This window comes from Mustela nigripes, unplaced genomic scaffold (assembly GCF_022355385.1).
Source record: "Mustela nigripes isolate SB6536 unplaced genomic scaffold, MUSNIG.SB6536 HiC_scaffold_76, whole genome shotgun sequence".
In the NCBI taxonomy this organism is placed as follows: domain Eukaryota; kingdom Metazoa; phylum Chordata; class Mammalia; order Carnivora; family Mustelidae; genus Mustela; species Mustela nigripes.
Window position 1 is genome coordinate 3,668,380 of NW_026739491.1, and position 24,729 is coordinate 3,693,108.

At 42.0% G+C, this 24,729-nt stretch overlaps 1 protein-coding gene across 1 annotated transcript in view; it reads right to left on the bottom strand.

Annotated features, from left to right (window-relative positions):
• LOC132008267 (nuclear pore complex protein Nup160) overlaps positions 1–22,889 on the bottom strand; it is a 52,124-nt gene extending 29,235 nt beyond the window's left edge. Inside the window, exons 1-11 of the mRNA XM_059386807.1 lie at positions 22,749–22,889; positions 22,368–22,479; positions 16,689–16,899; positions 15,910–16,132; positions 14,552–14,630; positions 13,941–14,055; positions 12,105–12,263; positions 4,356–4,433; positions 3,998–4,095; positions 2,701–2,785; positions 366–434 (exon numbers count right to left, since the gene is read on the bottom strand). Of these exons, the coding sequence (XP_059242790.1) occupies positions 366–434; positions 2,701–2,785; positions 3,998–4,095; positions 4,356–4,433; positions 12,105–12,263; positions 13,941–14,055; positions 14,552–14,630; positions 15,910–16,132; positions 16,689–16,899; positions 22,368–22,479; positions 22,749–22,848 (1,329 nt within the window). The 5' untranslated portion in view covers positions 22,849–22,889. The remainder of the gene's footprint in view (positions 1–365; positions 435–2,700; positions 2,786–3,997; positions 4,096–4,355; positions 4,434–12,104; positions 12,264–13,940; positions 14,056–14,551; positions 14,631–15,909; positions 16,133–16,688; positions 16,900–22,367; positions 22,480–22,748) is intronic.
• Between the last annotated feature and the right edge of the window lie 1,840 nt (positions 22,890–24,729).

Sequence of the window (24,729 nt, forward strand, 5' to 3'; positions counted from 1 at the left end):
CTAAGTCAGACCTTCATTGTATTAACAGAAAGATAAATAAGAGTACTATCAAAACTAACGAAGAAAACATTTTAAATTTCTTTCAAGTACTGAGATTACATGCAGAATATTATGATATATTTTTATAATAATATAGGCACAGATTTCTTTTTTTACTACTAGTCACTAGGAAAGAACTCACAGCTTTACCTCCCTGCTGGGAGTCTTACTTAACAGAAAAAACATTTAAAAAATTACACTAAGAGCACATGTATATACAACTGCAAAAATACATTTGGTGTTTAGTGTATATAAAACAAGAAAAATAATAATTATTAATTATACAACGATAGTCTGAAATAAACATTAACTCTTTTCTTGCTGACCTGTAAAGCTTTACATAAAGCTGCTTTTATGAATCGTCCTGGTGTAAATAGATTCTGCAAATACATCTCCTGTTAGAATAGAAAACAAAAATTAATGTCATTCTGAATAGATAAAATTTGGGAAAATTTGAAGGAAGAAGTCATCACATCAGTACCAACATTTGAGTTTCCATTATATGAATATAGTCTTTCTATAATTGAGCAATATCAAGTACTAGAGCAGTTCTATCCTTTCACATTGAGAAGATTTAGTGTCTCTGCGTTAACTAGGCATACTATAATGAAATTAGTGTGTATCTTTTTTTTTTTTTTAAAGATTTTATTTTATTTATTTATTTGTCAGGGATAGAGGGAGAGAGAGCAAGTGAGCACAGGCAGACAGAGAGGCAGGCAGAGGCAGAGGGAGAAGCAGGCTCCCTGCCGAGCAAGGAGCCCAATGTGGGACTCGATCCCAGGACGCTGGGATCACGACCCGAGCCAAAGGCAGCCGCCCAACCAACTGAGCCACCCAGGCGTCCCCCCCACCCTTTTTTTTTTTTTTAAAGATTTTATTTATTTGTTTGACAGACAGAGATCACAAGTAGGCAGAGAGGCAGGCAGAGAGAGGGGGAAGGAGGAAGCAGGCTGCCCGTTGCGGGGCTTGATCCCAGGACCCTGAGATCATGACCTGGGCTGAAGGCAGAGGCTTTAACCCACTGAGCCACCCAGGCGCCCCTCAGTATGTATCTCATGGAGTACTTCATAGCGTTCCACTGGAAAATGCAGCTTGTCAAATGTCAACCTTAAATGGAAAAGGCAAACCCAATTTATTGGTGATACACCCTGGGAAGAGAACAACTAAACTAAACTGGTTTCTATACACCATCCACAAAGTGGCTCACATTGAAAAGGAATCAAGAATAGGCAATACATGTAAAAACAAACAAAAGCCTGCAATAAGTCATCACTAGCAGGGAAATGAAGTAGAGAGGAAAAAAATGGGAAGTCTTATGCTGCCTAATTATTTTGTCCTCCCCCCCTTTTTTTAAAGAGTTTATCTGACAGAGAGACATCCAGAGAGGGAACATAAGCAGGGGGAGTGGGAGAGGGAGGAACAGGCTTCCTGCAGAGCAGGGAACCCGATGTGGGGCTCGACCCCAGTACCCTGGAATCATGACCTGAGCCCAAGGCAGACGCTTAACGACTGAGCCACTCAGGCGTGCCATCCCAATTTTTAAATCACATTTTCCAGGAAGTAGTAAACCTGACTGACCTTCATTCAATTTTCTTTCCTCCTACTGAGGCTCTCATGACCTAGGGGCCCATAATCTTCAATTGCATTTTAGCATGAAGGTATCATCTGAAAGCTTTTGCTTCTACTTATCCTGATGGTATTTCTGAAAAAGAGGGAGACTGGCCTGTTTTGCTCGCTATTGTATTCCCATTTAAAGTTATTTTCTTCATAGCATATACTGGTACCAGAATTTATCTGACTTCTAGTTTACATGCATGTACCAACATGGTTGGTATAGTGGACATATAGTGTTTATATCTGCCCAGGATCCATTTCCCTTCTTTTACTAACAAATCCCTACCTTTCTCTGGGTAGCCGTTCCTCTTCTACCCATATCCCCATACTCAACTGACCTCACAGCCTCCATAACAGCAAGGTGCAGCTTGGTCAGTTTTCTCATGCTAAGCCAGATTATTCTATTCCTTCTGCTCAGAATGACTATGTCAGAAATCAGCACATGGTTCAAGCCTGGTAAGCGAGTCTACTTCAGGACCAGGGACAGAGATTCTTTCGTTCCATTGCAGTAATAAGTTCATAGAACGCACAGGCTCAGGGAGCCTGCCTGAGAATAAACTGAACAAGGAGGAAAGCAGAATAGAGACAAAAGAGAGATCAAACCCTGAAAGCATTGTTCCAGACATGGCTAAAGCCAGGTTCCTCTCAGCTTCTCAGCTGCACAAATCAATACATTTTTGTTTTAAGCTTAAGTCAGTTTCAGGTGGGTTTCTTTAACCTGCAGCTGAAAGAATTCAGACTAATATAACTGATTCTTCTCAGACTAATGATCAGAGTAAATCATCCCATTACATAAAATTTTTAAAGAATCTTTTTTTTTTTTAAAGATTTTATTTATTTGTCAGAGAGAAAGAGGGAGCGAGAGTGAGCACAGGCAGACAGAGTGGCAGGCAGAGACAGAGGGAGAAGCAGGCTCCCTGCTGAGCAAGGAGCCCGATGTGGGACTTGATCCCAGGACGCTGGGATCATGACCTGAGCTGAAGGCAGCGGATTAACCCACTGAGCCACCCAGGCGCCCCCATTACATAAAATTTTAATGTTGCTTACTCTGGGGTCTTGATCATCTCTGAGAATTATCTCTTCCTCTGGCAGAGAGTGCATAAAAACCGAATTCCACTGACCTGCAGCATTACTATAGAGAAACAAAAAAAAAGACCACAGTCTGCATTAAAATGATAACTAAAAGCTTATGCTGTTGATCTATTAAAAGTTTAAAAATAAATAAATAAAACTTATTTTCAGCAGTCTGGCTTTAGAGAAGTACTCTTAACAGTTTAAAAAGCATCTTCCTGGAATTAAAACTCTAACTACAAATCTACAACCAATAGCTATCTGCATTTACTATATATTAGACATTATGCTAAGTGCTGTTAAGGGTATTACTCTTATAAGCCCATGGTAAGTCTAAAGGATGTATTACCCCATTTTGCAGATGGAGAAAGTGAGGCTTAGGGCATCTCACAACTACTCAGTTTCACAACTGGACTCAAACTCTCATCTGACACAGAGTTCTGCTTTTTTACCATTTTGCTGGAATGCTATCTATAAGGAGTACTCTCATATTTTTTGAGGTGCAACTCAACTGTCTGGGGCAACTATTCCTTTAATTCTGTTCTAGAATAGAAGGTTATGAAGAGCCCCTAAGGTTCAATTAGCTTAATTTCATAGTAAGCTGTATTCTAGGGAAACCTACACAGGTTATTTCAGGGGTTACACAATTGTTTTATTCAAAATTATTATTTAATGTGTTTTTTAACTATTGAAACATTTTATACTATTATGTACATTACAAGTAGTAGAGACCAAATATACATAATATTAGAGATTATCAACATATTAAATTGTGTTACAATTTTATACTCATAAAATAATAGTTTTATATACTGGAGTTCATTATTTTTGGAAAAAAAAAAGTTTCCTATTTTAAAAAAGTCTCAAAAACACTATACTTGTGCAATCAATGTCTCTTCTTATGATGAGGAAACTGAGAACCCAAAGGGTTTGTAGTGTGTTTTGAAAGTTGTGGCTGTCAGAAATACTCTGCTCAGAAGCAAAGAAAACTCCCAAGTTGGAAGTATTTTCGGTATGTGCCATTTCTCCAAGAAATATGGTATTTTCTTTATCTCCCTCAAACCCTAAGAATCCTTTGTTTTAAACCCAAGAGATTAAGAAATGACACAAAATGCAAAAGGAGGAATTTTGGAAAACAGTTCACAACAGGCAAATCTAGGACTGAATCCTTTCAGTGTAAACACTTGACTTTGGTTCTACATAAAAAGCTCCATTTTCTAAATATGAAACTCCCTGGGGTGAGGCAGGATGACAAAGGTTAAGTGATCCATACTGTTCATAGTTGATGTATTTCACAACAGTTTGGTTTTCAGCATCATGCCACATGGCCCAGACGTCTGTAGAGGTTATGGCAAAGTCAATCAGTGTCTCCTAAGGAGAAATGTGGGGAAAAAGAGGTTAAAATAAGAAAGGGCATAGTTTAGAGTGACTTAAATTTGTATCGGTAGGAGAGGTAAAAACATAAAAACAAAAGATAGTACCACAAGAACTTGGTAAAACCCAAGTGGGATTTTGTTTGCATGTATCATTAAATATTCCATTTTTAGATTTCCATCCCTTTACAACATAGCTGAGTGAGTCAATACTTCTTTCCTGTACTTGTGTGACATGCAAAGGATAATCCAACCTACCTGAGAAGTGAATAGGGAGGAAATGTGATCTAGACTATAGCGGTTATTCTCAGTGCTCACCAGCTGGAAGATGCAGAACTGTGGAAACATAATTTAATCATTTATTACTTGAAATAATCAACACGCTACTTTTCTCAGAGTTATGAACATCCAAAAACCAATTTTTAAAAAAGTTTGGTAAAATACACATTACATTTATCATCTTACCATTTTTTTTTTTAAAGATTTTATTTATTTATTTGACAGACAGAGATCAAAAGTAGGCAGAGAGGCAGGCAGAGAGAGAGGGAGAGAGGGAAGCAGGCTCCCTGCTGAGCAGAGAGCCAGATGTGGGGCTTGATCCCAGGACCCTGAGATCATGACCTGAGCCGAAGGCAGCAGCTTAACCCACTGAGCCACCCAGGCGCCCCCATCTTACCATTTTTTAAAGAAGATTTTATTTATTTGACAGAGAGCACAAGTAGGCAGAGAGGCAGGCAGAGAGGGGGATGCAGGCTCCCTGCTGAGCAGAGAGCCAGATGTGGGGGTCAATCCCAAGAACCTGAGATCATGACCTAAGCCAAAGGCAGAGGCTTAACCCACTGAGCCATCCAAGGACCCCACATCTTAACCATTTTCTAAAAAATTATATTTATTTATTTGAAAGACAGAGATCACAAGTAGGCAGAGAGGCAGGCAGAGTGAAAGGGGGAAGCCAGGCTCCCCACCAAGCAGAGAGCCCGATGCAGGGCTCTATTCCAGGACCCTGAGACCATGACCTGAGCCAAAGGCAGAGGCTTTAACCCACTGAGCCACCCAGGCGCCCCCTTAAACATTTTTTTTTTAACCATTTTTAAGATACAGTCCAGTAGTGTTAAATACATTCATGTTGTTGTGCAACCTATCTCCAGATCTTTGCTCATCTTGTAAAACTGAAACCATATTCATTAAACAACTCCACACTCCCCTCTCCCCTCAGTCCCAGGCGTTCACCATTCTATTTTCAGTTTCTATGAACTTGACTACTCTAGGCACTTTTATATAAGTGGATCTTTTTCATTTTTTTAGATATAAGTAGAATCTTAACAGTATTTTTTTTTTTTTGTGACTGACTTACTTCACTTAGCTTAAGATCCTCAAGGTTTATCCATGTTGTAGCATGTGTCAGAATGTCCTTCTTTTTAAAGGTTAAATAATATTCCATTTTATGTATACGTCATTTTTGTTTATTCATTCATCTGTCAAGGAACACTTGGTCCTTCTCTACCTTTTGGCTACTGTAAATAATGCTATAAATATGGGTGTATAAATATGTCTTTGAGACCTTGCTTTGAATTCTTTGGAGTATATACCCGCAAGTGGGATTTGCTGGAGAACACTGTAATGTTATGATCAATTTTTTTAGGAACTGCCATATTGTTTTCTACAGTGGCTGCAACATTTTACATTTCCACCAGCAATGCACAGGGGCTTCAATTTTTCCATATCCTTGTCAACCCCACTATTATCTGGGGTTTTTTTTGGATAGTAGCCATCCCATGGGTGTGAGTAGTATCTCATTATGGTCAGAAAACTGTTTTTAAGTTTATATTTTTACTAAAGTACCAGAAATAATTAATTTGAAAAAGAGAGGGAGAGAGAGAGGGAGAGAGAGAGCACTTGTGTACCAAAGTGCAGAGAGGAGGCCAGGGAGAGAATCTTCAAGCAGACTTCCCACTGAGCATGGAGCCTGATGGGAGCTTGATCTTGCACGACACCTGAGTTCATGACCTGAGCCAAAACCAAGAGTTGGCCACTCAACCAACTGAGCCACCCAGGAGTCCTGTATTAGAGATAATTTAAAACATATGTGCAATACAAATCGACACTAGTTAACCTTTACTAAAAATTCAACTCTGTAACTAAAGTGTAGTATTTTTTTTTTTAAGATTTTATTTATTGGGGCACCTGAGTGGCTCAGTGGGTTGAGCCTCTGCCTTCGGCTCAGGTCAGGATCTCGGGGTCCTGGGATCAAGCCCCACATTGAGCTCTCTGCTCAGCGGGGTGCCTGCTTCTCCCTCTCTCTGCCTACCTTTCTGCCTACTTGTGATCTCTGTCTGTCAAATAAATAATAAAATCTTAAAAAAAAAAAGATCTTATTTATTTATTTGATGGATAGAGATCACAAGTAAGCAGAGAGGTAGGCAGAGAGAGAGAGAGGGGGAAGCAGGCTCCCCGCTGAGGAGAGAGCCTGAAGCAGGGCTCAATCCCAGGACCCTGGGATCATGAACTGAGCCTAAGGCAGAGGCTTTAACCCTCTGAGCCACCCAGGCACCCTTGAAGTAAAGTATTTAACTCTACTGCCAAAACAAAAAATTTCACAACGCAGAGTACTAACCACTATATGATCACGGCCCAAAACAAAAAATTTCAAACTGAAAAATGGTATTTAATGGATATTTTAAGTAATTTTTTTGGATAAAGAAAATTCACTATATATTGATGTGTGACAATGATTCTATCTTTATAACATAAGCAATAGTCCACAAGGAAGTACTAAAAGAAAATATACAGTGAGAGACCCTTTTGGGGAAAAAAATAGCAGTGTATGAAATATAAAAAATATATGTAGTGTTCATATTCATCCTAACCTAGGGCTATATTTTACAAGTTATAGATCTCAACCCCTTAATGGGATATAAATTAATTTAGTGGGTCTCAACCTTCATTCAAAAAAACCAAAGTATCAGAGTTCATCAGTTCATCACGCCTAGTAAAGGTTAAGTTATATTCCATGAAAATTTTTTGTTACATGTAAATCATCATATATGTGTACAGTAGGCAGTAAAGCAAGGTATTTCTTATTACAGATACTAGCCGAAAAAACAAAAAACAAGTTAGAAAAATGCTGGGCTAGTATAGTGCTTCCCAAATTACCTACCTGTAGTAAAGGACCAGTTTTTTTTTTTTTTTTAAATTTCCAACCTGTTGCAGATTGATACTATTATAAAATACAGAAACCTTGAATATGATGCCTGTAGGAATGTCAAACCACTACAAATGTCTCTAAAATAAAAGCCTTCCTCTCACTTTCTGTAGCTATCTTACAGCAAACCAGTAACCAAGAATTCATGGCCCAGGACCAGTCAACAGACCACACACCACAGGTCTGAAGGACTTCTGTTACAGAGCTGTCTTAGTGTTTTAGTTGGAAAACAGGCAGCAAGCTTATGATATCAATGAGAACAAGATGCTGAGAATGACCGAAGTAATATACTTAGTAAAGAATTAGAATCCAAAGAACCAAAACAAAAATGAAAAACAAATGAAATTAATAGGAATGGACGTAAGATATCACAGATAAAGAAAAACAGATGTCAGGGTACCTGGGTGGCTCAGTCATTAAGTGTCTGCCTTCGGCTCAAGTCATGATCCCAGGGTCCTGGGATGGAGCCCTGCACTGGGCTCCCTGCTCAGTGGGAAGCCTGCTTCTCCCTCTCCCACTTGCCCTGCTTGTGTTCCCTCTCTCACTATGTCTCTCTCTGTCAAATAAATAAATAAAATCTTAAAAAGAAAAATAGACATCGTGCAGATTAAGGGAAAAAACAGGCTGAAGAGCATTTTTTGAAGGGGGAAAAAAAGGATTACAAGTTCATTATGACCTGAATAGGCCTAACCTCCAAAAAAGCTGATTTGATTTTAGGTTTCATTAATAGAACCACAATGCTTAAAACGAAGGAAATAATAGCTTTGTTGAGTGCTGCCTGTGGCTCAGGTCATGATCTCAGGGTCCTGAGATCCAGCCCCAAATGGGGCTCCACACTCAGAGGGGAATCTCTTTGTCCTTCTCCCTCTGCCATCTCTACTGCTCATGCTCTCTAAGAAATAAACAAAATCTTAAAGAAAAAAAAAAAAAAGTTCTGCTTAATTTGACACTACTTATACATTCAATTCTGAATCTCTTAGAGGAGTGCTTCTTAAAATGTAGGCTATAGCTCTTTCAGGGCATCAATGAGGCTGAAACCCCCTTCTTTAGAGTTTTTTTTCCTAAGTAATCTCTACATTCAATGTGGGGGCTCAAACTCACCACCCCTGAGATCAAGAGTTGCATGCATCTATTCATTGAGCCAGCTAGCCACTCAGCCCCCAGTGAGGCTGAAAGTCTTTTTTCATTTTTCAAGCTTTTCTTTATTTGCTTGTTGGGGAGGGAGAGAGAGAGAGAACGAGTGAGCATAAGCAGGGACAGTGGCAGGCAGAGGGAGAAGCAGGCTCCCCACTGAGCAAGGAACCCGACTTGGGCTTCAATCCCAGGACGCTGGGATCATGGCCTGAGCTGAAGGCAGACCCTTAACTGACTGAGCCACCCAGGCATCCCTGAAAGTCTTTCATAATATTATATTATCTTTTCACTGTGTTGTTATTTTTGCATTGATGATGCAAAAGCCTAGAGAGTAAAATTATTGGTGTTTTAACATGAATCAGGGCAATGGTACCAAACTGAACACTCTTTCATAATAAAAATACTCAATAAACTAGGAGTAGAAAGGAACTTCCTCAACATGATAAAGGGCATTTATGAAAAATTCACAGCTAACACCATACTCGATGGTGAAACACTGAAATCTTTCTCCCCTAGAACAGCAACAAGACAAAGATATAGGCTCTCTTCCCACTGCTATTGAATATTGTACTGGAGGATCTATCCACAGCAATTAAGAAAAAAAAAAAAAGGCATTCAAATGATTCAAATGGAAAAGAAGTAATAAAACTGTTTGCAGATGAGGTTATCTTATATATAAGACATTCTAAGGACTCCACTGTAATACTATTAGAACAGGAAAAAAAATAGAAAAGGTTGCAAGATACAAAAATCAATATATAAAAATCAACTGTATTTCTACTTTTTTTTTTTTTTAATTTTATTTATTTGACAGACAGAGATCACAAATAAGCAGAGAGGCAGGCAGAGAGAGGGAGGAAGAGAAGCAGGCTTCCTGCTGAGCAGAGGGCCTGATGCGGGGCTCGATCCCAGAATCCTGGGATCATGACCTGAGCCAAAGGCAGAGGCTTTAACCCATTGAGCCATCCAGGCGCCCCAAAAAATGAACTGTATTTCTATAAACTTTGCATTGTGTAATCTGAGAATAAAATTGAGAAAATAATAATTTCATTTCAATAATTTCATTTACACTAGCAATAAAATACACTAGCATTTAGACTAGGAATTAAATACCTAGGAATAAACAGATCAAAAGAATTGCAAAACTTATACTCTGAAAACTACAGAACATTGTAAAAAGACATTAATGAAGATTTAAATAAATAGAAAAGCATCCCCTACTTATGGACCAAAAGACTTAATATTGCTAGGATGGCAATACTGTCCAATATTATCCAGAGAACCAACATTATCTCTTTCAGAATCTGTCAAATAAGACATATATTGGTTTTTGTTCCAGCTCCTGATCCTGAGCTAAAAAAGCCTGTATTTGGGGTGCCTGGGTGGCTCAGTTGTTAAGTATTTGTCTTCGGCTCAGGTCATGATCCCAGGGTCCTGGGACTGAGCCCCACATCAGGCATCCTACTCAGCTTGAAGCCTGCTTCTCCCTCTCCCACTCCCTCTGCTCATGTTCCCTCTTTTGCTGTGTCTCTGTCAAATAAATAAATAAAATCTTAAAAAAAAAAAAAAAGCTTGTATTTTCCTAAGTGATGGAAATGATAGGAGCATCTTATACAGAGCCCGCAAATCCCTTCGAATTTCCTGGGTGATGCCTTTAAAAAAAAAAAAAAGTAGGCTCCACACGCAATATGGGGCTCCAACTCACCCAGAGATCAAGAGTCACATGTTCTACTGAATGAGCCAGCCAGGCGCTCTGGAAACACCTTTTTTCTTTTTCTTTTTAAGATTTTATTTATTTATTTGGCAGGCAGAGAGAGAGAGAGAGGAGGAAGCAGGCTCTCCGGCAGAGCAGAGAGCCCAATGTGGGGCTCGATCCCAGGATCCTGGGATCATGACTCAAGCTGAAGGCAGAGGCTTTAGCCCACTGAGCCACGCAGGTGCCCCAAGAAACACCTTTTTTCTAATGAAGTGACTCCTGGATAGCTTCAGGATAAGGGCTGGTCACCAGGGAAACCAAGCCATGATTAAAGTCTGGAACATTCAGGTCCAAGCCCATTTTCTGGGGAGGGGAGAGAGGCTAGAGAAGGTAATAATGGATCAGGTCTATGTCATGATGCTTCCATAAAAATTCCTAAAGTACAGTATAGGGAAAGTTTCTAGACTTAATGGCCGTGAACACAGCCATGTGCCAGGAGGGTGGCAAGCCCCAACATGACAGGGACAGAGGGCCCTGAACTCAGGACCCTTCTGGACTCATCCTCTATACTCCTCCTTCTAGTTGTTCATCTGTATCCTTCATCACACAGTAAACTGGCAAATGTTAGTTAATACTTCCTGGAGTTCTGTGGGCTACTCCAGGAAACTGAGACCAAGGATAGGGTCATGGCATGAATCAAGAGCCCAAGGGATAAAGAGGCACCTGGGTGGATCAGCTGGTTGAATGTCTGACTATTGGTTTCAGCTCAGGGTTGTGAGACTGAACCCTGCATTGGGCTCTGCACTCAGCAGGGAGTCTGTTTGGGATTCTTTGTCTCCCTTGACAGCCCCCTCCAACTTCTCTCAAATCATAAATAAATAAATCTTTTTTTTTTTTTTAAAGATTTTATTTATTTATTTGACAGAGAGAGATCGCAGAGTAGGCAGAGAGAGAGAGAGAGGAGGAAGCAAGCTCCCTGCGGAGCAGAGAGCCGGATGCGGGGCTCGATCCCAGGACTCTGGGATCATGACCTGAGCTGAAGGCAGAGGCTTTAACCCACTGAGCCACCCAGGCGCCCCATAAATAAATAAATCTTTAAAAAAAGAGCCAAAGGCGGTAAAAAGAGTATCCACATTTGGCTTAGAGTCTAGGTGCATGAGCAGGGTGAGGGCTTCCACACATAGGTAGAAGGGTAGGATGTATGATGAGGGTATCCACACAGAGTAGCAGTCTATGTTGGTGATTAGAGCCCAAGGAGAGGAGGAGGGTGTCCACTGAGTGGGGGTGGCAGAGAATCAGCCAAGATAAAGAAGGCATCCAGATGGAGGAGCAACCTGTAGTTGGGCATCAGAGCCCAAGAGAAATAAAAGGGGCACCCAGATGGGCACCCCCAGCACAGTAAGGAAAAACCCTACCTCACCAGAATGTTATCAGGATTAAATGGATAATATGTGTAAAGTATGTGAGACCAGAGTAAGCACAATCCAAGCATTTGCTATTAATGTACTTAAGGGGCCTGGCATCATACCAAACAGAGTATCCGACAAACGGCTGTTTACTCTATGATTATACAGTTGTATTATGTCCTAAATACCTATCTACATACAACAACTAGTGTCTGGAAGATAAGCAAAATTACTTCTAAAAATTTACTTCCCTCCAACCACTTAGTAACACCTACCTCCCTTTCATTTTTTCACCATTTTTCCACCCAGACATCCAAATTGGCTCTTTCTTGTTCAGCTTTGGTTAACTTTTCCTTTTACATGTCTTTAAACTCTCTATTCCCTTTAATCCTAACTTCTTCAAGATCTTTAAATTCACATATTAGCACAAAACTCATCATCTCCATGGAAATACCACTTGAAACACCTACGCTGGTATGAAGAGCTTAAACAGACTCAATGAATCTATAGCTCCCTCCCCATATCAGTACCTACTGCATAGCTTGACAGAGGTCTCATTTGTTTCCTACCTGTCCTTGTTTGGGCGCGTGCATGTATACCCCTATGTAGAGTCCCATGGAAGGGGAGTAAGCAAGTCGTAGTTTATGTCCAGTCCCAGCAGCGAGCCGAAGGTCTTTAAACGTGGGAACATACTCTAGCATGTCAGCTGCCATCAGGCACATCTGGTCCTGCCCAAGATGAATCAACAAGTAGTGTCAAAGAAAATCCAAGCTAGAAAAACAAACTCCTTCCCTTTCAAAAGGAGGTACATCCATTACATCTACCACTCTTTCTCTTTTAACTGCTGAAGAACACAACAGGTTTTTTGTTTTGTTTTGTTTTGTTTTTTTTAAAGGCTGAGATGAAAATATCTACTCAGTCTGATAAATAAAGCCATCAACTGTTTTATGAATCTTAAAAACTACTTTATTGGGCAACCCATTCAGGACCCCTCTTTCTCTAGAGAGCTTTTTTTTCTTTCCTTTTTGTTATCACCTTAATAAACTTTCACTTCACCTTTAAAAAAAAATAAACAAATATCAACCTGTATTTAAAAAATACATTTGAGAGGGCGCCTGGGTGGCTCAGTGGGTTAAGGCCTCTGCCTTCAGCGCCAGTCGTGACCCAGGATCCTGGGATCCAGCCCTGCATACAGCTCTCTGCTCAGTGGAGAGCCTGCTTCTCTCTCTCTCTCTCTGCCTGCCTCTCTGCCTACTTATGATCTGTCAAATAAATAAATAAAATCTAAAAAATAAACAAAAAACACATTTGATCCTTTTTTATTTTATTTTTTAAAGATTTATTTAACAGATGGAGATCATAAGCAGGCAGAGAGGCAGGCAGAGAGAGAGAGGGAAGCAGGCTCCCCAGCATGCAGAGAGTCTGATGTGGGGCTCGATCCCAGGACTCTGAGACCATGACCTGAGCTGAAGGCAGAGGCTTTGACCCACTGAGCCACCCAGGTGCCCCATGATCCTTTTTTTTTTTTTTTTTTAAAGATTTTATTTATTTATTTGACAGATAGAGATCACAAGTAGGCAGAGAGGCAGGCAGAGAGAGAGGAGGACCCTGGGATCATGACCTGAGCCGAAGGCAGAGGCTTTAACCCACTGAGCCACCCAGGCGCCCCATCCATGATCCTTTTTTTAAAAACATTTTTTCCGGGCGCCTGGGTGGCTCAGTGGGTTAAGCCCCTGCCTTCGGCTCAGGTCATGATCTCAGGGTCCTGGGATCCAGTCCCGCATCGGGCTCTCTGCTCAGCAGAGAGCCTGCTTCTCTCTCTCTCTCTCTGCCTGCCTCTCCATCTACTTGTGATTTCTCTCTGTCAAATAAATAAATAAAATCTTTAAAAAAAAAACAAAAAACAAAAAACAAAAAACAAAAAACAAAAAACATTTTTTCCTCTTAAGTGAAGAGCATTCTCTGTACTATTTTAATTCTGTAGGATTCATAATTTATTATTATTATTTAAAAAAGGTTTTATTTATTTATTTGACAGACAGAGATAACTAGTAGATAGGCAGGCAGAGAGAGAGGGGGAAGCAGGCTCCCCGCAGAACAGAGAGCCCGATGTGGGGCTCGATCCCAGGACTCTGGGATCATGACCTGAGCCGAAGGCAGAGGCTTTAACCCACTGAGCCACCCAGGCGCCCCTAGGATTCATAATTTAAGAGAGAGAGAGAGAGAGAGATATACATAGAAATGTGTGAAAAATAAATCTAAATGGAACTGAGTCTAGAAATAACCTGTGATTTCCAAACTAAGTGATCTTAATGATCTTTGAGAGAAACAGCAAGATTGATTTCAATTTTCTTACAATTCACAGTCCTATTTTGATTTATAGTAACGATAAATGTAGCACTTACCTTGTAAGACCACATTCGTAGTTTATGATCCTGGCACAGAGCAAAGATGAAGGCATCGTGCTCAACGCAATGAACAGCAAGAGCGAAGGGACGATCGGAGAGCCCCTGGTCACCTCTAAAAACACAAGGCCCAATTTTGGGTTTCAGTGTTATAAATACTGGATTAGAATTTGTAATTAAAAAGATAAAACAAAGTTATAAATGTAACCTCTTAAAAGAAGGAGCCAAGAATTTATATACTGGTATAAGGTAATTATATTTTCCAGTGATTTACAATCAATCACTATGATACAATTTAAGGCTCTACATAAGACAGGAATAGAGTTCTAATCATCAAAAATTTTCCACTTCTAGTATTCTATAAAATCAGATTTGGTAAGTCAGGGAAGAGCACTAAATGGAATATTGTGAGAGTATTTACAAAAATCACGTTCTGCAATCAAGGTGTCCAAGACATGGCTCTCCTCTGATAGAATGTGATGTTTTACAGACTCTTCTTTTCAGTATAATGCTTTTCTGCCTTAGAGTAAGAGTGGAATTACTAATAGGTGCTGACCAGGGCAAGAATTACATCCTTGGGCCCTCTGATTTACCCACCAGACACTACCTACCTGATGGCTGTTGGCATCCAGCCTATAAGCAGTCGTTGCATTACTGAACTCTGTTTCAGCTCCACAACTGACACCGTCCCTGTGGGATGGAGAACAGACCAATGAGATCCAAGGCACCTCTGGATCAGACTCAGAGAAACCCAACAACAAGGATGCAGCCATGAATAGGTACGTTTAAAACCTTATAACAGGTAACAGGTTTCTGTATTTTTATACGAAGAAGTTTTAGGATGCAGCCTATCCACATACATTCCTAGGGAAAACTTCTGCCATTTACCAATAGTAACCCTATTGGTGCTCAGAACAATCATTCTTTCCAAAACAATCACTGGTTTCCTTTTGCATGGGAGGCACAGTTCCAGATGCTGAAGATGTAGCAGTAAACAAAATATAAAAAAAAATACCTGTCCTCATGGAATTTATATTCCATAGGGAGGAGGGCAGAAGCCGAAACATTAAACTATCTTAAGCAGAATGGTAATAGGTGAAAACAGAAAGGGTACAGTGAATGCTGTGTTGGGGGTGGTGCATGTGTACATGCAGTTTTGAAAAGGGTGGTCAGGGAAGGCCTCACACTGATGGATCATTGAGTAAAGACCCAGAAGAGTTGAGGGAATGAGCCAAGTTAGTTGCTGGAGAAAGACTATCTCAGGCAAAAGCCCTGACGTGGGAGTGTGCCCAGTATGTTCAAGGAACTTCAAGAAGGCAGGAGACTGGTGTATAGAAGTGAAGGGGGTTGGGTGGGGAAGAAGCTGAGGTTAGAGAAGCAGCAGGGGTCACTGTAAGATAGTGTAAGGACTATGGGTTTATTCAGAAACATCTGAAGAACAAACCCTCACCGGAGGGCTTTGAGCCATGGAGTGACATGGTTCTACTAAGGTTTTAAATGTACCAGTCTGTCCCAGAAGTCTCTGTAGAGAGGTTAAGGAGAGGTCTGAGAGGTACTTAGGAAGCTAATGCAATAATCCAGGCAAGAGACAATGGTGACTTGGAGGTTATTAGCAGCTGAACTTCCTTGCATCAATTAATTTATTTTAATTATAGAACCTTAACCTGAAGGTAGATAAGCAGTCAACACCTCTCTACTATAGACCTTAGAATAGGCTATCTTGTAGTCATCTGTCTTCCCACACTCCAAAAAGGTTTACAATTCCTCATCCAGCGTATAAAATCTTACTTTCTCAGGAAAAAGAAAAAACCAGTAAAAGCATTAGAGACTCCTTAGGCAAGCAACACTGAATGATCATTTCAGGGGGAGTAGAGAAACAGTTCTTGCCATGGATGATGGGTATAGACTTCTGTTTTAGTGCCAACATTCCTTGTTTAAAGTTAAATCCAAGTTCAGTTCCCATTCTTACCGGGTATGTCATAAGGAGGTAGTTTAAGAACAAAGATTCCCCCAGAAGCAGATGGTAGAGCAAACAGAGCCTCCCCATCATTGCTAAGCCAGGCTGCTGAGGTGGTAGAATTAGGGGAGAGTCCAGGTACAGCTGGAATTAATTGAGAGTTGCAAGGATCCCTGAAATCAACTTTTCCAACGTCAGTAAATATGGACTGCATCTGACTTTCAATTACCAACTCCTGTGGAGTAATGAAAAAGAAAAATCTGTTAAATCAAAATAAGCTGAATTTTGCTCAGTTCCTTTCAATTGTTATAAAACCTTTTTTTTTATTTTAAAAGATTTTATGTATTTGAGAGAGAGAGCATGCGCACGCGTGAGAGAGAGAGCTCCTAAGCTCAAGCAGGAGCAGGGGGAGGGGCAAAGGGAAACAGAGAAGCAGACTCAGACTCCCCAGTGAGGGAGAAGCCTGAGGCAGGGCTTAATCCCAGGATCCCGAGATCATGACCTGAGCCAAAGTCAGATGCTTAATCGACTGAGCCACCCAGGTGCCCCTACAAAAGTCTTTAAAGTAAGAAAAGACTGATCCTAAAAGGAAAGCGATTTTTTTAGATAAAAATTATTTCTTCAACTTAAAAATATGTCTGATCATTTTAAATAGTAACTATCAAAGTACGCTTGGTGAGAGGTAACAAATCCAATTTTCCTTTAATTTCTAAAGGACACTGCTCCCACATTAAATTTCTGATAGCCAGGGTAGTCTGAGAAGTAAGGGATATTACCCTTAACCAACTTACACTCCTATACATCCGGGAAGGGTGTGGTAAAAGTAATCTGTGCACTGTTTGATTGGTTAATATCAAGATTATCACATGATTCTGAGTCTCGGAGACATGAACCCCTCCAGGTAAGACGATGCAATTTTGGAATTTGAGGCGAACTGTATTATTCAACAGATTTATGTCCAGTGACTCTTCCACCAGCTCCAATGTATCTCCAGAGATCTTCCTATTAAAAAAGAACATTTGTTTACAAAGTTTATGCTTTTCTTTCTAAGTGACTCTTGCTTTGAAAAATATGGGAATAGTTTCCAAGTGAATTTTCCCAATTTGAAGGTTTTGGGTAAACAAATTCAGATCAATTTTACAATCCAAACCATCACTATATGTTCATTTACAAAACACAGCACAATATAAAATTCAAATCTTATTACATGATTCTCTGTTCAATGGAGGCATTTCCAAACTTGATGACCCGTTTATTTAGAACAATGATACTCAACACAATTAAGCTCCACTATAAAGACAATTCAAACTGCATCCCCCATTACTTGCGGTGGAATGTGGCCTCCACTATTAGTACCACAGCATCATACTATAGTGACCTTAATAAATGTGACTATTTCCCCCTCTGCTAAGCAGGATGCAGAGCAGACTTCTTCAGGCGCATCTCTGCCATATGGTAGCCTTGGATCATAGAAAACACCATGCTGGGAAAGTCCTAACTTCTTATCACCTGTTTACCATACCACCTGCATCTGCCCCCAAAGAGCAAGTCTCCTTCCAGTAATTCAAGGGCAATCTCTAACTTTCCCAAGTATATCCCTCCTGCGTCCATCTCTCCTTCTTCCAAAGCCTTCTCTCCACATTCAGATATGCTCTTCCCTGGCCTCTCTCTTTCTGTCACCCTGTTCCTGCCTTGATCTGGCCATTCCAATTTCTCCTTTCCCCTCCATGGCCACATCTTGTTTATTTCCTCACCTCCTTCATACTCTTCAACCTGCCCTCTTCTCACCAAGGTCACCACACCAATTCCAATCAATGGATTCCTCAGTTCTGCTCTTATACTTGACCTCTCTGCAGCATTCCACACACTTGACCATGTTGTCCTGAAAAGTCTCTTTCTTGACTTCTATGATACCACCCTCTTCTGGTTTTATTCCCCCATCTCTAGGTACTCCTTCTCTTCTTTGACCAGGTGCCTACTTTTTATTTCTCAAACCCTGATCCTGGGTCATCTTACCTGCTCACTGTACACATTCTCTTGAAGCACATCTTATTCACTCCCAAAGTTGTATGCGCCATGTGAATTCTTTCTTATTTTTCTAAAGATTTATTTATTTGACAGAGAGAGAGTGATCACAAGTAGGCAGAGAGACAGGCAGAGAGAGAGGGGGAAGCAGGCTCCCTGCTGAGCAGAGAGCCCGATGCAGGGCCTCTATCCCAGGATCCTGAGACCACAACCTGAGCTGAAGGCAGAAGCTTAACCCACTGAGCCACCCAGGCACCCCACCAGGTGAATTCTGATGATTTCCTAGGGTTCCCTTCTGGTAACTCATGGTATGTCATCAGCACAAGTTTCTGGATCTTCAACCTCATCTCTGAACAACTGCTTCACCTTCCTGACTTATGGTTAAAGCTGGGTCCTGGATCTTGCCTGAGCCCCTGGAGCCCTCTCTAATGGTAAGCTTTCTCTACCACACTCCCTTTAGGGGGCCCTCAAGGTCAGGCACATTTGTCTTGCTTGCTCCCCACTGCCATTCTGGGTCATTGTTCCTCCCTCTCTGCCTAAACTACTCAGCTTTCAAGTGTGTGCAACTAGAAACCACCTGTGACCCTTGCCCACTGCAGTTCCCCATAGACCTCTTTCATTCCTTGAAGCCTACCTCCTGCTCACTCTCTTCCATACTTCCACTGCCATATCTTTACTTTTTCAAATATCCCACTTTCTCCAATTCCTCTCCTTTAGTGATTGCCCTCGACTGCATATAAATACACTAGTATATTTCTCCCACACCCTGGCACTGTCTTCCTGCTACCATTTGATTCCTCTGCTTCTCTCATAGTAATGCTCCTTAAGAGACCTGTTCTGTTCTCACAATTCCTGTCCTCTTCTCTCCAGAGCTCAGCCACTTTGGGTGTTTGTACCACAATAGGAGCAGTTTCCCGCAAGGTCACCAATGATCTCCACTGTTCAAAGGTCTATTTTCACTTCTCTGACTTACATGCAGTATTTAACAGTTTTTCATTCTTCTTCTCCTTGAAATATTTCTGTTAGCTTCTGGGATACCATTCTCCTTTTCCTTCAACTCTTTACTTCCCTAGCTATTCCTTCCTAGTCTACTTATCTTCCTAAATATTGGAGTGCCCGGTGGTTAGTCCTCAGACCTCTTTTCTCTCATCCACACAAGTTTTCAACAGAGGGTTCTAGCCTACTCCCTTAGGACATTTAACAGTTACGTGGAGATATTTTTGCTTGTCACAACTGGGAGGGGGATGCTATTGGTCTGAAGTGGGTAGAGACCAGGGATGATGCTCAATATCCTACAATGTATAGGACAGCCCTCCACAATGAAGACTTTTCTGGCCCCAAATGCCAAGAGAGCAGATGATCTCATTCAGTGTAACAGCTTTAAATGCCATCTAATGCCAGCAATTCCCAAATCTGTAGCTTCAGCCCAAACTTCCCAGTGGAAATGGAAATGGCTACTGCTTTAATACTTCCATTTGGATATCTAACAGGGATTTCAAATGAAAACTGTCCAAAACAGAATGCCTAGACTAGCAATCCTGAAAAACACCTGGTCATCTGCACTTTTTTCCAACTCAATTATTGGCATCTCCGTAACTTCCAGTTGCTCAAGCCAAAAATCTCGAGATCACCCTTGACTCTTCTCTTTCTGTATAATCTAATCTGACCTGGTAGTAATTCTATCAAACTCATCTTTTTTCTTTCTAAAGATATATTTATTTGTTCGAGAGACAGAGCATGCATGTGTACGAATGCCAGGTGAGGGGCAGAGGGAGCAGGCTCTCTGCTGAGCAGGGAGCCCAACGTGGAGCTCTATCCCAGGACCCCAACGAGGGGTTTGATCTTGGGGCCCCGGAATCATGTTCTGAGCCAAAGGCAGATGCTTAACCAACTGAGCCACCCAGGCGCCCCCTAACAAAGTCATCTTTAAAACATATCCACAATCAGAATATTTCTCACTGTCTCTACTAATCCCACCCTGGTCTAAGCTGCCATCATCTCTTGTCTGGAATGTGGCACCAACCTCCTAATCCGTCTCACTGCTCCCAAACTGTCCCGGCCATATGCTGTTCTCACCACAGCAGCCATAGCAATCCGCTAAAAACACAACTTAGATCATGTCATTCTTCTACGTAAAACTTCAATGGCTTCTTGCCATCTAACTCTGTAAAAGTCAAAGCCCTAAAATCACCCAACAAAACCCTGATTTGACCCTTGGCTACTTTATTATAATCTATCCTTTGATCATTCAGGGGCAGACTCCCACTGGCCCCTTGCCATTCTTTAACATAACAAGCAAGCTCCTGTCTCAAGGTTCTTTGCATTTTGGTTCCTTTTTCTTGGAAGGTTCTACCTGAAAATCTTATTCCCCAGATTACTTCCTCTGCTCAAATGCCAACTTATCACTGGGTCTTTCCCAAATAAAAGATCAACTCCTGCAGGCATCCCCTTTCCCTTCAATCCCTATTCTCTATTCCACTTATCACTGGAAAAACTTATTATTTGGGGGGATTCCTCTTGTTTACTATCTGCCTCCTCGAGGGCAGGGAATTTGTTCCCTACTGTATTCTCAGTCCCTAAACACTGACTAGAACATATCAGGCACTAAAAAGTATTTCTTTTTCTTTCTTTTTTTTTTTTTCTTTAAGATTTTATTTATTTATTTGAGAGAGACCGAGAGAGAGAGAGCATGAGAGGGGAGAAAGTCAGAGGGAGAAGCAGACTCCCTGTGGAGCCAAGAGCCCGATATGGGATTCAATCCTGGGACTCCGGGGTCATAACCTGAGCCAAAGGCAGCTGTTTAATCAACTGAGCCAACCAGGTGCCCTAAAAAGTATTTCTTAAATGAGATTTGTATGTCTAACGTAAGTCTCTCTTCAGAGCCTTGGACTTATAAATTTCAATGCCTACATGACATTTCTGAAGGGCTGCTGCAATGGGTACTTCAAATTTAATATATCTGAAAGAATTATTCACATCTCTCCAAAATCCATCTTCTGTATGTTAGTGAAATGCAACCCCGCCACTCAATATCTTGTTAGTGATACCAGAAACCAGGGAACTGTCTTTGTTCACTCCATTTCCCTTCCCATCTTTTACCCCACGTTCAGTCCATCACCAAGCCTAGGAAAGCTACCTACTAATTGCATCTTAAATCCATCTATTTCTCCTTTCCTAACTACTCCCACAATTGAACCACCAGCATCTCTTACTCGGCAAGAGCAAGAGCAAGATCTTTTTTTGTATAATATCTATCTAATCCAAATTCATTTTCCATGAAGTAAACAGATTTTTTCTTTATGAAATTTGGTTTATGCTAGTAAAGAGTTAGTAACACTTTTTTTTTAAAAGATTTTATTTATTTATTTGACAGGCAGAGATCACTAGTAGGCAGAGAGAGAGAAGGAAGCAGGTTCCCCGCTGAACAGAGAGCCCTGATGTGGGGCTCCATCCCAGGACCCTGAGATTATGACCTGAGCCGGAGGCAGAGGCTTTAACCCACTCAGCCCCCTAGGAGCCCCAAGAGTTAGTAACTCTTTAAGACTCTTCAATGATTATTCAGTGTACTTGGGGAAAAAAAAAATCCAAAGTCCTTAGGAAGGATCTGAACATCTGATGGTAAGCACCTGCTTACCAACCCTCCCATCCCCCAGGCTCAGCATCTCTCACATCACTTTCCATTTCACCCACTGCATTTAAGCCACACAGACTTCCAGTCAATTCCTCAAATCTATCCAGGTCTTTCTATCTCACAGATTTTGCATATGGTGATCCTATATGCCGACCGCTCGCTCTCCAACCACCTGTCTCGGCAACTTTTCATCCTACAGATCTCAGATTAAATGTGATATCGGTGAAGACCTTCCCTGTCCCACCAATAATACTGGTCCTCTCATAAACCTCTCACAGCCCCTATACTTTTCCTCTGAGCCAAGTATGAAAACTTGATGTTTATACACCTATGTTGTGGTCCCTTTCGTGATATTTTCCTTCATAAAATTGTCCCATTAAAGATGGCTCCATTATCTATTTTCAGACAGCTACAACATCTTCCATGATGGAAACAGTGGATTGTTTTTGTCCACCACTTCATCTCTAGTAAACTCAGCAGAGTGCCTGACATGAAGAAGCTCAAATGTATTCCAAGAATGGAAGAAGCTGTAGAACACAATGAGAACACATTGAGTTCAAGTTTAAAACTCGTCTTCGGGGCTTTATCCCATAAGCTTCATTTCCTCTGCTTTTAGTGCTACCTGGAAGGGCACCTCTCCTAGAACTTTGTGTCTCCTTGATTTTCTCCTGATTCCGAAATCAAGAGAAAACAGTGTTTCTTTTTTCCTGACTGTCCATTACTGCCCAAGAGAAGGACAATCTGGCCAAGAGCCGCGAAAATTCAAGCCGAACAATCCGACCTTCCAGGGGGATTCAGCGAACAGAGCACTTACCAATGAATGAACCTGTTTCTGGTGACGGAGAACAACTTGCCACTTTCCATATAGTAGAAGCCTCCCGCGCTCTCACCGTATTTCACGGCTCCAGCCAAGGCATTTGCAGTCCCTGCAAAAGGAGAGTGGTCAGCCTGCATACCTGGTTCTCTCGGGATGACAGAGACTGAGGGCGCTGAGAAAGCAGAGGGTGACGACTGACAATCCACACGAAGAGAAAGGGAAGAAAGCAGGACGAAGTAGGACACTACGGAAGCTATGATCCCAAGGCTACAGGCATGTGGACTAAAGGAGTATGAACCCGGGGTCAGAGATTTAAGGACCCATGAGAGGAGCCCGAGGGGAAGGATCGGATCGCGTCCTCCCTGACTGCTTTCGTACCGATGCCGGAAACTGTGAATTCCCGAAAGTGTCTCGGCCTCTCGCGCTCAGCACCGCTGAGCTCCTCGAAGCTCCGTTCCAGGGCTCCCGCCGCCGCCATCTTCCCGCCGCCGCCGCAGGGCCCGACGGGACGCGAGCTAGGACGGCCGGCCAACGTCACTTCCGGGGGCGGGGCGGATGGAGTAAGGAACTGGTGAGGAAGCCTGCGGGGAAGGAGGGTACGATTGACTCTTCGTTGCGAGGCTTCCAGTCAGTTGGTTGGAGAACGAGAGTGGACAGGAAGGAAGCCAGAAGACAAAGGGGCAAAAGGGAACCGACTCTGCTTGCGGGAACTTTAGCCCGGCCGGCTGGCTGGGACATCCCCTCAGGGGGCGGTACCCTTTTCCCGGCGTCCTCCGGGCAGGGGGCGGGGCCAGGTTTGTTTCCATTTTGAAAACCCGGGCGCGGGCGGCGGGGTTGAGCTTCCCCGGAGGGGCGAGGTCCGGAGAGTCCGGGTGGCCGAGCGCCCTCTACCGGGTTCCGAGGTCGCGGTCACCCTTCTCGGCGTCGGGGTGGCGGTCAGTACATTGGCTGGTCTCCTTTTTGGCCTTCCGCGGCACGTGGGATGGGGAGAGGGCGAGTACTGGGGAGAGGAGATCTTTTGGGTTGCAATCTTTTAGAGAGTCTGAATTCGTGCATTCTGGTGTTCTGAAACGCAATGCATTCAGCAAAACGTTGATGCAACACGCTGTGGTTATCTAAATGCTGAAAGGAATTTGCCTTTCATCCCGTCCCTGATCTGGATGTCTGTAAGATATTGTGCCTTTACCGGTATCTAGGGCTCAGTACTGGGAAAAATGCTGATTTGCATGGGAAAAGGATTTTTCCTCCCTAGTCAACGTTTGTTAAGCAGTTCTGTTATTCTTGTTATCACCAGTAAATGCAACCCTTCTTTATCATTCTGTTTTATTGATCCTATTCTGACCACTCCCCCCCCCCCCCCACGCCCACCACCTCCTCTTTCCAGCTTGCTCCTAGGACTCCAGTTCTAGCCATGCGATCCCTCCAGCCCACCCAGGAACCGTTGTTCTACCACCTTTTCACGGTCCCCATTTCCTTGAGATTTCCTTCTTACTCTGCTTAAATTCCATTTAAATTACTCCTTTACCTAGCTTGCTCTTTCTTCATTATGCTTTGGTAAAACCTAGAAATTTGATTAATCCAAGGCTGCAGCTGAGGAGGGCTGGAGAAAAATACACAATTATCAGTCATACCTTCCTCTACCTCCATCATGATTCTAAACCTCCAGTGGGTCCGTACTACTACACAGAGAACACATCCCTTGTCCACTTACTGTCCTAGATGAGTATTTCACAACTTCTCTAACCTGAGCGCCTCTCTCCTCCTCACTCTCAGTTTGCTTTTTCACTTAGAAAATTGGTGAAATCAAGAGAATTTTCCCCCTGCCTCCTTTCCCTACCCGCCTTCATCAGTACCTGCATACTCTGCCCTTCTCTCCTGTTACTATAAATTGGACTGTCCCTAAACGTACATCCCTAAACTTAGGGGCATAAACTTTACATTTTCGCCTGCTCAAGGACACCATTCCAGCAGTTCTCTCTCCTGCATTTTCAGTTCTGCACCACCCCCCATTACTGAGTTGTTTCCCCAAGCACACAAGCATGCTGTTATTTCTCCTTCCTGCCACACACAAAAAACTCATTTGATTTCCACTCTCTTTGGCCACTATCTACTACTTCAGAGCCCCTCTTTATCACTTCAGAGCTCCTCTTCATCGCTACAGCAAAATCCAAGAGCTTTCTGTTTAATTTCTTTTCTTTGAGTCTCTCTTAAATCCACTTTTATCAGGCTTTCGCACCTGTTGCTTTACTGAAACAGCTTTTTTCAAGATCTCCAATGACGTCCATCTTTATCTAACACTGAACTCTCATTCCTTTTTTTTTTTTTTTTTTTTAAGTAAACGCTACACTTATCATGGAGC